At 38.5% G+C, this 12420-nt stretch overlaps 3 protein-coding genes across 4 annotated transcripts in view; all 3 read right to left on the bottom strand.

The window, feature by feature from the left end:
* Positions 1-1258, bottom strand: part of LOC109836600 (probable protein phosphatase 2C 47) — a 2715-nt gene extending 1457 nt beyond the window's left edge. The window contains exons 1-3 of the mRNA XM_020404551.1: positions 699-1258; positions 409-603; positions 1-145 (exon numbers count right to left, since the gene is read on the bottom strand). The exon at positions 1-145 is cut by the window's left edge and continues 55 nt beyond it. Of these exons, the coding sequence (XP_020260140.1) occupies positions 1-145; positions 409-603; positions 699-899 (541 nt within the window). The 5' untranslated portion in view covers positions 900-1258. The remainder of the gene's footprint in view (positions 146-408; positions 604-698) is intronic.
* Positions 2448-9092, bottom strand: LOC109836599 (serine/threonine-protein kinase/endoribonuclease IRE1). 2 transcript variants are annotated; one of them, XM_020404550.1, is made up of 6 exons: positions 8838-9092; positions 7526-8718; positions 5202-5374; positions 4858-5104; positions 4439-4742; positions 2448-2831 (listed from the first exon to the last, which is right to left on the bottom strand). In XM_020404550.1, the coding sequence occupies exons 2-6, from the start codon at positions 8689-8691 to the stop codon at positions 2685-2687; spliced, it is 2037 nt and encodes a 678-aa protein (XP_020260139.1). In that variant the 5' UTR covers positions 8692-8718; positions 8838-9092; the 3' UTR covers positions 2448-2684. The 2 variants fall into 2 exon arrangements, with proteins under 2 accessions (XP_020260139.1, XP_020260138.1); XM_020404549.1 differs by having other exon boundaries at positions 7526-9092.
* Positions 8943-11215, bottom strand: LOC109838172. Its single transcript, XM_020406634.1, has 2 exons — positions 10675-11215; positions 8943-9390 (listed from the first exon to the last, which is right to left on the bottom strand). Exons 1-2 carry the CDS (start codon positions 10884-10886, stop codon positions 8943-8945), a joined length of 660 nt encoding a protein of 219 aa, XP_020262223.1. The 5' UTR covers positions 10887-11215.

Below are 12420 nucleotides of genomic sequence, written 5' to 3'. Positions count from 1 at the left end.
CAGCAAGTGCATGATCAGCTCTTACAAATGCATTCCTTATAGCCTTCTCAACACAAGTTGGGAAATGAGCATCGTTAAGTATAAACTTGAGAATATTCTTCTGAACAAATGATGCTGCATCTGTACCCCCATGGCCATCAAATACCTGCCAAAATGAAGTAATGCATTTTAGCATATATCCAATATTGTACTGCAAACTAAATTATAGGCACTCCTCAACTAGAAACTTTATTAATGGTGACAACTATACATGTCAATAATGTGTATCTATTAAGAAACTAAACTTGCCAGAATATGAAGGTATCTCTAACACTAACACTAAGTCATATTAAATCACATGATTGGCTATAAATAACGACATTCAATCAGTAAGACCATAAGAAGGACTCTAGGTGAGAGATAACGAACCCCATAAAAAGCCCCCGGTGCTGGGAAGCCTTTTGATGCTGCAAGATGCTCGACAAGGTTATCAATACAAACATGTTCATCTTCCATATAGGATTTCGGCCCAATCTCAGACCAGCTTCCTGATCGGAAAACAGGTAAAAACCCGGACTTCCCATCTATAGGAGATGTCGAGCCCGGAGATCCAAGTTCCGATTCCTATCAAAAGAAACAGTAAGTCCATGATGTGAATCAAATCAAACACGCCCACGATTCACAAATCACGCAGAATAAACAAATGAACAATAACATACAAATTCAGGTGATTCAGCCAAGCGAGCAGAGCTAGCGCAATGCCTAATGACCGAGAGATGACGAGGGGGCTTCCCAAGTTTCATCTGTTTCATATCCTCCGGGGACTCCGGATCTTCACCCAAAGGAGACCTATCATTGTTGGATGCGTACCTGCTTTCTAACATGGAGAAAGGACGTGAACAATTAACCTCAGTGGCCATTTCTCCCCTTCTCAAACCAATAACAACAACCACCCCAAAACCTAACCTTATCTTTGTCTCTCCAATTCACATCAACAATCAAATCAACCTAAACTTCTACAAATTTATAACAATTGGGCTCTAAAATTCTCCAAAAATGGGTAGATACATACTAATTCCGACACCTAACTACCTAATTCATCAAAGATTCTACCGAAAAATTCAATAAAAGACACTAAAGAATAAATCTTTATAAGGTATCCTTCGAATTCTACGAGATCTAAGGAAAACGACACAACAGATCAAAATTCCCCCATTGTCAGAAAAAGGATAATTAATTTAACTCCTACTTAATAGTAAAAAATAGAAAATAAAAATAAAAATTCAAGTATATATAAAGGAATTATAAGATCAGAATTTACCTCTTTTAATTTAACTTAATTTGCCTTTTTTTTCTGTTGAGTTTAATCTGAGAGGACGGGAAAATCCCCAACAGGATCGGGAGAAAGAAAAGCCACAGCTTTCGAGAGAGAGAGAGAGAGGGAGCAAGATTTTATAGGGGTCCTTTTGGGTGACCGGTGATATCAGGTCAACCGGTAGCATTTGCTGTGGGCGACGTGTCTAGTTTTGGGAGGGTGGTTGAGAGTTTGACCTCGACAGGGATCGTGCTCCGGGCGGCAATGCGGCTGGAGATGGATGACCGCTGGATCTACAGTTCGGTAATTTTGAACGGTTAAGCTCTTTTTTGAAAATATCGCGAGTTGAGCTCCAAGGACTTTGGTGAGGGAGAAAAGTAGTGGACACGTTTCGCGAGCTGATTGGTTTCGACTTTCGAGAGTGAGCTCGCTGTAGCGTAGGATAGGAATTAGGGTTAATTGCAAGCAGTCCCCTACAGTATCAACCAGTTGCCCACAAACCCTCTGTAGTTCTATTTGTGACGAATAGGCCCCGGCCCCAATTGTATCCACCCCAGGATTTAGTCTCACATCAATGGGTGAGAGAGAACTTGATGAGTATATATAGTGAAGTCTAAGGCTCAAATGTAGCATCGGCTAGCCGATCTTTGACAGTGGTTTGAACAAAACATCATGTTACATTTAGTGGACCCCACAACTTACACAGCACCAATGGTCTCCCGGGCCTAGCGCATGCTTAGTGGGTCCCATAGCTTACACTGCACTAATGGTCTCACAGGCCTAGGGCGCGATAAATGATATGAGAGTGCACATGCGACTAAGTCCTACATAGGAATTATCAACCATTAAGAACAGTTTATGTTGTAGATTAAAAAGACTGATTGATTACCAGCTCGAGCATTTTGAATATTAACGTGACAATCTAAATTCAGGTGACAGATCAAAATTCAGCAAGTAAAACTAAACCATGAGCAAGGGATCATAAATATCACATTGTCTGCACTCTCTGGTTGCATCTCAATTTCAAATCAGTAACTCTTCGTCCATATTGCTTGCCGTGATAAGCTAAGTAATCAGTTTCAATGCGACATGCTAACAAGAGAACCATGCAGGGCATTTACCAAATGGAAAGATCAAATACTGGCTCTGTATATAAAATAAAAAGCTCAAGTCATCCAGATACACAAACCAGTCCCAAAAGCGTACCATTTACATAATATACATAAAGTTACATGTCATTTATGAAAATACAATGTTAGAAGTTCAGTAAAGTACACAAGTTACATATGTACATTAATAATCACAATCACTGAATAAATAGTGTAAATTGCGTTATTTGAACAAAACCTTACATCAGATATTATAGATCGACAATAAGGTATTCACCAAATTAAATTAAGTTACTCGGAAAGTATTTGCTGAAAGAGTCTTCTTCTCTACAGTATCTGTGCACTACTTTGTAAACTTCGATCAGGAGCTTTGGAAATCTACTTGAGAAATAACTATCGAACCCTTCTGGTACTGGTCCAAGAATTGCCTGTCAAGGTAGCAAGATAATTTAGGTCATGAATTCAAATAAAGCATCAAGGAAAGAACAAAATGAACTGCAGGATTTCTAGGGTAGTTTGTTACCATGCACAACCACATGAAATTTCAACCTATTTCTGTAACAGCTTATGGCACCAAGTATTATTAATACAAGGACATACCATGGAGATGAGTTTCCTTTAACCGTTTCTCCCAAACTAATGCAAAGTTTTACCCAAATTCTAGCTAGTGATTGTTTATTTGTTTTAGTAGAATAGGTGGTTCCAGTTTCACACGGACTCCAAAACTCACTAACAGGATAAGGTGACAATTTCTCTCCTTTTCTCACATGACGCACTTTGGCGACAGATAAGCTAAGGACATATTGAACTTAACTTAGGAGCTAGGTTGAAGTATTTTCTTGTGATTTTCTCCATCGCTAGAATAGATGCGATTAGATGCACAAAGTCATAGTATAACACATATTAATAAAAGAATAATTTTAGTCTGTTGCCAGATTTAAATGTTTTGCTCTCTGCATGGTTGGTTTTACTGGTTCAGATTTGCTTTATCATTTAATTTTTCTTCCCACCATTTAAATAATATGAGAAAGTTGAGAGATCTGGATTGATTGGACGTTATTTAGGCAGCTGAAATTTGAGTCAATGGTCTTTATTAATTAGTTGGATAAGAGATTTGAGCTCCAATAAAGAAATTTGCTCAATCATTGTTTCTGGCCTCAGAGGTATATTAAGTTCAATGAATTATTTGATTTTAATTTCCTTTCTCTGAGGTGTTGATTCCTAGATAGTAGCTTGCAAAAAGAAAAGACAGTTCTTTTTTGGGTATCTATGTGTGTGGGCTGGGGTTGCTGTTGGGTTTCCCCCCTTTTCTCTATTCACCCCCCCCCTTTCTTTTTGCAGTTTTGTAAGGTGGGTGGTGTTTCCTTTCTTCCGGAGTCGGGGGGGGGGTGGGGTTATAACAGAAACTTTTATCAACTCGTTAATTGGCACCTTAGTGCGTATGAAATGAAGGATGGGCTGATTACTGACAGTTAGAGGGACGACGGGAGACATTAGGAATTCTTATCTTTTTCTTTCTTTTTCCGTTTTTTCTTTCTCGTTTTTTTTTTCCGCCCTTCTTGTGGGAGAGTGGTGGGCGGGGGGGGGGCATCTTAGTTCACAGTTCGTGACGATGAAGGATCCTGGTTCCTGACAATGAAGGAGAACTAGGAATTCAGGTTTAATGCCAACGTTTAACACATTAACAGCCATCCATCTGAGCATTGTTAACAATGGATGCTCCTTAACATGTTTTTTGATTACCAATGTTCTGGTTTCTAAATCATGGCTAACCATACAATTCTCTATGAATGCTCCCTTAAACTTCACAGGTGTGCTATGGTCGAATGGAACTTTAGTTCTACGTGCTACACCCTTCTCTATCTGACCAGAATCAGTGGCATTACAAGAAAAAAAAATGATGTCGAATAATCAGTAAAAGAAGAGCAAACCCATATAACTTATAAGAATATGGTTAGATGAATCTGACCAGCTTGTTATGCCCTGCGAGTATTAAAATCTTTACTATCAAATAATACAGAATAACATGACAAACCTGAAGCTTTTCTGGCAGTTCCCTGTAATGATTTAACTTGTTCCTTATTACGCGAAGAAGATCACGCGTGCATTCAAATTTATACTTTCTATATCGTCCCATGTCTGTGATGAATGCAACATCTAACTTGTCACCCCATTTCCCACCAAATGCTTCAGATGCAACATTTTCTAATGCTTTCAGGAGTTGAGATCCACCTTCTCTATCTTTTAACTCAACACGGTCACTAGTATCTCTAAGAAATGTTAATCGCATCTCAGAATTCCAGAAGAAAGGGTGATGCAGTACTTCTGCTGCACTTGGCCTGATGCAGATGGAAAAGCACAATAATCATCGAAAGTAAGAAGGAAAAAAAAGGCACGGATGAAACATTCATTGACCATACAAAATCCCCAGATAAATCAAAATGGTTTGCTTGCCTCAGATTTGGATCATGATTTAACAACCGAGACAGAAGATCCCAAGCTTCAGGCATATGGTCCACCAAGAACAGGTCAATTCGGTTGTTGACGATGTTCGAGTCCCGCTCAATATGAGTGCCAAATGGATGTCTGCCTTTTGTAATACAAAAGAATAGAATACATCCTAAACTGAATAAATCTACTGCACGTGTCTGACGCCCACAAAGAAGTTGTTCTGGAGCTTGCCACCCAGAGCTACCGCATCCTACATTACATGGTTACATTCATTAGGATTTTTACTCCAGAACATAAAATAACTGCTTGTAAGCATCAAACGGGACCAACTTCTTAGGGGGCCTCACCCGTTGCATGGTGGGTTAAGGAAGACATATCCTCCAGAAGGCGTTTACTAATACCCATATCAGAAACTTTTGCATTCAGCAACCCATCAGTGCTTATTAAAACATTTTGGGGCTTCATATCCCGATGTATAATTCCAAGTTCATGCAAATGAGCAAGACCAGCTACCACATCCCTACAACAAAAGCAACAGGACACATGAGGACAGCTTCCACATTCACTCAAGTTCAGAAGTCAAAAGCGCTGGAGACAGTAACATCAAAATTGCAAGAACAAAGGATATAAATCAAGACAATATCAACTGATGTATCCCAGATTTTATGGGTCTAGATGGTTAATGGAATGTGTGGCTACAGTTAAAAAGAAATCAGGAGAGCTCTAGATGGTTTCTATAATGGCATACATGTATTACATGAGTAGAAGAATTGGAACGTTAAATGACATGACGCAAGTATTAATCTATGAGCACTCTTAAATCTGCAAAACAAATCAATTTTTAATACATTTTAAAGTAAAATATAACTAATCCATCCATTTATTGAAATCCATCTAAATGATATACATTCCAAGCTTAGAACCTCGAGTAGACTGCATAATGAACGGCAATAGCCACTTCTGCAGACCCGAATCTCTCTTTTCTTTTAAAAACATATCACGTATCTCTTATGTTATTATTAAACTAAAGAGCAAGTATAAATAGACTGTCAAACTGAATTGAAGGACCCTAATTTAAATAAATTAAAACTGAAACCCATCAAATTATGATTGAGTTTTTTTATGTGCAAAAAAAAAAAAAAAAAAAAAAACCCCCAAAAAATGGGGAAAAAACAAAATTTAACTTTGTCCTCAAAATTTGTTTTCTTCAACCCTAAATTTTACCCTCTATATGTATGTATGTATGTATGTATGCATGCATGCATATAGAGGGTAAAATTTAGCGAAGAAGAAAACAAATTTTGAGGATAAAGTTATATAGCTATAAAAAAAATTTGGTTCTTCTTTTTTTATTTTTTGGGTTGGGGCATGTATGCGTGCATGTACATATGTACGTACGTATGTGTGTGTGTGTATTCTTAAACCGATTTAATTATTTCATGGGTTACTAAATTATCTCTTAGTTAATTTTAAAAACAACCCAAACAATCTCTCTTAGTCGACACCACACACCAACTCCACCTGATGCTGGCCATCTCTCCTTCCCCCTCTTTCCCCACTCCATCCCTCCGTGGCACCCATGCCTCCTCTTCTCCCCTACAGCCCAATTATAGCTGTTGTTGTTCTCCTACTCACCCTTATCCCTATGTTTTCCCCAAATTTTCTACTTTTGACCCATTAACTATTGAAATTTCAACAACAGTCAGGTGAAGGGGAAATTTGGTGAAAAGAACCAATTACTGAGACAACTTAGCTATTGCAATGATTTGGTGGGCAAAATTAAAAATACCTATAAATTTGAAGGTTTATATCGAAACAAACCATTATAATTACAGTAATCCATCACATTAGAATTTCAATTTAATCTTAAATCTTAATATGTACTACTATAGAAAGAATAAAGGATATATTCACTGAAAGCATGGAATTTGAATTTTATCACCATGAGATATTCATATGACTATCAATGTGTAGTGATTTTTCACTACTTCTATCATAGTAAACAAAGCACACTGACTATAGATACCTATCAATAAAAATCCACCATCTGCAACCAGTCTTTAAAAGTAAGAAGTCATGTTAGGTTTGAGTCATCCAAAATTAACTTATATAATTTGGGGGAGTAATTTCAATGATTTGGAGTAGAGCTAATGAATTGCATTGCCAGGTGATCATATTATTTTCTTTCTGACTTTCTGTGAGAAACTTTACATTTAAGTATTCACAAGTCTATTAGAATAATGTTTTAAATAATAATGCTACAAATAAAATTTGCACTTTCATCACTGCATAAGTTTTGCACATTTTTTATGATGAAACTGAAGGTCAGATCTCTGAAGTTCTTGTATAGCTACAAATCATCACCATATAAGACCATACATATGCCCAAGGTAAATTGCAATACCTAATTTGCAACAGAACTGGTGTTTTTCAAAACCTGATCCTGCCTACTTTGTTCTCTATAAAGAAAGCATTTCATCTACAAATCCTAATCAAAAGACTTTCATAGCCCTTAAATTATTCACAACCTGGTATAATTATGTCTATCAAATACATGATCCCTTCCAAAGTCAGTAGTAGACATAGGCATGAAAAAGGATGTCATTTGTACTAATACCCTAGTGTGGATGCGGAAGAAAAAAAGGGTTGCTTTTTGAGTTTATTGACTAACCTCATCACTTTTAAGAGCTGAGAAGAAGGAAACCCATTTTCTCTCCACAGCTCAAGATCCTTGTTGGTACTTTTCCCACAATGCTCCTTTTTTGATACTATAGTTTGATCTCCACAATCTGTTGGATGCATTGAAGAATCTGCACATGACTGAATTAGATCGCTCAGGCTGCAAGAACACAGCTCCAATGAGATATAAACAAAATCTAAATCTTGTTCTACCCCATACAACCGGACAATATTTGGGTGCCGATCAGAAACAATCAGATTCTGAATCTCCTTAAGTGCCACATCATGATGTGCGCACAAAAGGCGTTTAACAGCAACACGACGACCATCATAAACTCCTTCAAGGACAACGGTTCCATTGCTTCCTCTACCGATTTCTGAATTTGATACAAAAAGCTTCCCGACCCAACGTCCGTCGAGAGGGCTCTCAGCAGTAACCTTCCTATTGAACAACTGTGACCAATATTTTTCGGCATGTGTATGGCCGTTAGTATCAGACTCTAAGGATGAAATAACATTGTTAGAGTTACTGACAATCACATTATTTTTCACACCTCCAGCTCTTCTAGCTTTCCTCTTCTTCGGAGATATAGACTGTTTCCCTTTCAAGTCATTCATTTGTACATCATGTCTGACCGCTCTTTTTAACTTAAGAAGCAATAATACAAGAATGATGAAAGACAATGTGACTGCAACCAACAAAAGTATTCCATAAGCAAGTCCAGCAAGCATCTCATTGGACGTTTTTGTCTGAGTATGGTCATATTTCATTATCTGGCTATTTGCGTCTTTATTTATGTTCAGTGGTATGCTTGAAGTATTGTCGTCTCGACATTTATCACCAGATTGGGATTGAAGGCTACCAGGTTCACAAAATACCTCCCCAATACTTCGTTTATCAGCAGAATATTCTAATAGGTTCTTTGCAGTATCAGATATGGCACTTGAGGAACCAGAAGATGAATGCCCGTCATCAAGCAGTTCTTGCATCTTGTCATTTCTAACAGGAGAGTGAAAATCCTCAGAAACACTCTTTGCAACAACAGGATTCATCGGCAGCATTAGCATTTCTCGAGTGCCATGTTGTGCATAAGCAGGATAAGATGCTGAAGGGAGCATAAGATCTTTATCAATGGCTCCTCTCATTTTACTAGCCATAGGCAGAATGTGCACGGGTACCTGTATCTGAGAAGAAGAGGACAATGCAAGTTTATCACCCATATTTGAACTAAAAGATTGCCCTTTCTTGATATACATAGCACGAATGTCAGAACGAGAAAGTTGCCATAAAGGCTTATCTGCACCTAGAGTGATTTGAGTAGGATTTGAAGGTAAAGCTATTGACTTCAGACTGTAATCTGTCCTCACAAGCATAATATAGCCATCAGCAGCCGCAATCTCTGATGCAACTAACTTCTCTTCAACCAAGGGCACTTCGCTTTTTGTCTGAGTAGCAGGAAAGTGATGCCTAGAGAGTACTTCGCCATTTGTTTCATTAAGAAAATGTAAAGTTGTTTCTTTTGATCCAAAAGTAACACTGGAACTATCTGTAACCACAGGTCCGTTGCATGGAATGATGGAAAGCAAAGATCAATAGATGATCTACAATAGCTGTAGAAATCAGATAAACAACTGATCACTGAGATGTGGAAGCATACCCTACGACCAAAAGCCTTGCTATATTCATATAGTTGTCCATTAGCGCCGAAATCTATAAAATACTCCACATCAGGATCAGCTTGTTTGGAGTATAAAATGGGGGAGCCAGTCACAAATTTCCAAAGAGGCACCATTGATTGACGATCCACAAAGTAGATTGTGCCATCAGACCGAGCAAGAAGAAGCCTATCGTACTTACTGACTCAAAAAAGGCAGGAAGGAAGCATTAGCAACTGAACTATTCGTATTAAACAACAAATGCACAAGCTCTGCCTAATTTTGTATGGCATGCAGAACTCAATTCTGCAACTAAAAAACATTGTTGATTGCATCTAGCAAAATTCCAGAATTTTGTGTTGAGAACAAGGAGATTTGTTATAGAACACAATAAATCAGCCATTGAGTAAATTCCTCAAAGATGAAAACTCAGTAGAAAAGCTATTATGCCAATGAAATATCTACTACAGCAGAACATAACGATACCAAATTAATATTATACATATTAAAATCCTAGCTATTTGTCGGGCTAAATTACAAATCCAAAAAGTACATTGCTCATGCTAAAGGAAAATATCTTTAGAAAATAGTTTAGTAGTTCAATTAACGAAATACATGGCATGGGAAAGGACTGCAAACTGAGCTGAAAAGTAAATACTTACAGGTGTCCTGAGCAATCTCATTATCGATAACATTACTAAACATGACATAGACATTGATTAACAAGGAGGTATGTACAAATTTTCATGGTAGAACACCGTGGCAAAAGCAATAATCATGAGATGGCTTACATAAAAGAAAGTTAACCCTGAACAGAAATATATTTTATTGTGTACTTCTTGACAGAATAAGTTGTCAAGTTGAGTCAAGGAACTAGGAGTTTGGGAGTATTTGAGTCTAATGGGACTCTATCAAGATTCGAAGCAAACATATATTCTCAGTTCTCACCAACAAAAAACAAAAACTCATACTGCAAGAATCATATAATGGACCCGACTTTACCCAGTTAAACCTACGAAGCAGTTACTTTATATGTAAAGATGAATTTGATCTATTCTGCTGATTCATCTCTTACAAAGGAACTCTAAACAGTAGACAGCAAATTCATCAATTTAGTACAAATGCTTTTTACATATTTCTGCTCAAGTGCCAATGTCTGCTTACAAGATAGTATAAATGCCAGTCACAGTGTGCAAATTAGTCTATATGGGCACAGTCAATAATACAAAAATTGTGAACTGGATATAGCATTCCATTTCCAACCAAGGCAACTGTACCGAAATCGTAAATGATTGCTGTTGCGGTTTTGGTATAATAAGAGGGCTGTGACAAAAGAAAAAGAACATGGGTCGAAACTAACAAACTCGCCGTCTCCTAAAACTAACTCAAACCAAGTAAAGATGCAGTCACATCCATTTCAAGAGCAAGTTGAAAATTTCACCTCAAATCCGGTATAAATTACTATAAACAAACAAGAAAACTCACTTGCCGTCGGAGTCCAATAATTTTCTAGACGAGGACCTTGCAGCGCTCAAATCCAGGGCAGTCGACGGCGACGGCGACGGCGACGAACTCTTCAAACCATCGCTATTTCCGATCAATTCGTCCGATATCGAGGGGGTAAGCGCGCCGGAGATCAAGAACCCGGCAAAGAGAAGAACGAAGAGATGGATGTACAGCGGCGGCGGTCTCATCATCGATGGCCGGAGGTTGCATTGACTGGATAATTTTAATTTGGGGATTTTGAGGGATCGGAGAAAACCTAGATCGAAGCAAAGGGTTCTTGGTCGTTGTAAATAAAGAATTTTAAGAATCTTTTGAGGAGCTCGACGGGTAGTTTTGTTAGCGAGTCAGAGACGGCTGCTGCTGGGAGTTGCTAACGTGCGCAGGGGGAAGGAGGTTTTGCGGGATTAGCATGAGATCTGAGTAGATTGAATCGGGGGAGGTCGGAGAAGGGGCGTTTTATTCAACGCAGCCGTAAAACGTCTGACCTCGATTTTAGTGGGGCCCAGATGTCAGTCAGAACATTGAGGTTAGGGAAAATGGGTGCGCGTTCGGAAATCATCCGCGCTAGGGGCATCTCCAACCCAACACCAAAATATTGCAAACTGTTGTAATCTCGTTGTTGTATCTACATACATCACATATCATAAGTAAGAATCGAACATAAAATGTAAAAGTAAATAAACAAGAAAAGAGATACGAAGAAAGTGATCATCTTATTTTATTCATCTTTTTTCTCTCCTCCATACATTTTGTCTTCCATGGATTACATTATATAGATGTGGAAGAGAATACTAAAAGTCACAAGTAGGTGAAGAGACTTCTTCTAGTAATGTCCGCATTCATTGTATTTATATTTACAACACTCCCCCTTGGACATTACTACATGATGTCAATGCCTCGTTAAAAACCTCGCTAGAAAAACCCAGTGGGATAAAAACTAGTCGAGGAAAAGAGTACACGACATTAGTAGATTCTTGTTGTATTAGTTGCCTCATTAAAAAACCTTTAGCTAAGAAAACCCTGTGGGACAAAACTTAGCAAAGGGAAAAAGAGTACAACTATAGATCTTCGGGATCCAAACTTGTGTTGCATTAGTTGCCTCATTAAAAACCTTTAGCTAAGAAAACTCTGTGGGACAAAACTTAGCAAAGGAAAAAAGAGTACAACTATATTCCTTCAAGGCGCAATCTTCGGGATTGCATTGAAAATTCGCTCCCCCTGATGATGACAATCTTCTGAGTAGAATGATATTCCCCCAGATGTCCTGTTATGGAGGGACGAATGCAGCTTGTGTTGCCACAAGATCTGAGGCAGTGGATTGTAAAGGAACCGGTTGACAAGCCGCGGGGACATTGCATGTGGCGGCCAAAGATCTGCTTTTAGTCCAGCGTGAGCTCCAAGAAGAATGCGAGGCGAGAAATCACCCCATCGAACAGAGGAAGTTGCTCAAGGTGATAATGCTTGCAGGATTTGTGGGTCGCGATAAAGTCTTCGTGGCCTTTAACATCAGACTTATGATGGAAATGGATGTTCACAATATGCGAGTACGGAGCTTGGCGAAGGACGGTAGTCTTCTTGCGAGGGGGGAGCTGAAAGAATTCTTTTAGAAGAATGCCAATTCGCTTGAAGGATTTGGGGCCCTGAAGGTCGCGTGATTGTCATCATATTTTGCCCATTTTCGCTAAGTTTTTGTGGTGCCCACTGGGGTTTTTCTTGAGGCATAGA

This window comes from Asparagus officinalis, chromosome 4 (assembly GCF_001876935.1).
Source record: "Asparagus officinalis chromosome 4, Aspof.V1, whole genome shotgun sequence".
NCBI lineage: Eukaryota > Viridiplantae > Streptophyta > Magnoliopsida > Asparagales > Asparagaceae > Asparagus > Asparagus officinalis.
Note: the sequence above shows the minus strand (reverse complement) of the source record. Positions and strands in the feature narration are given on the sequence as shown.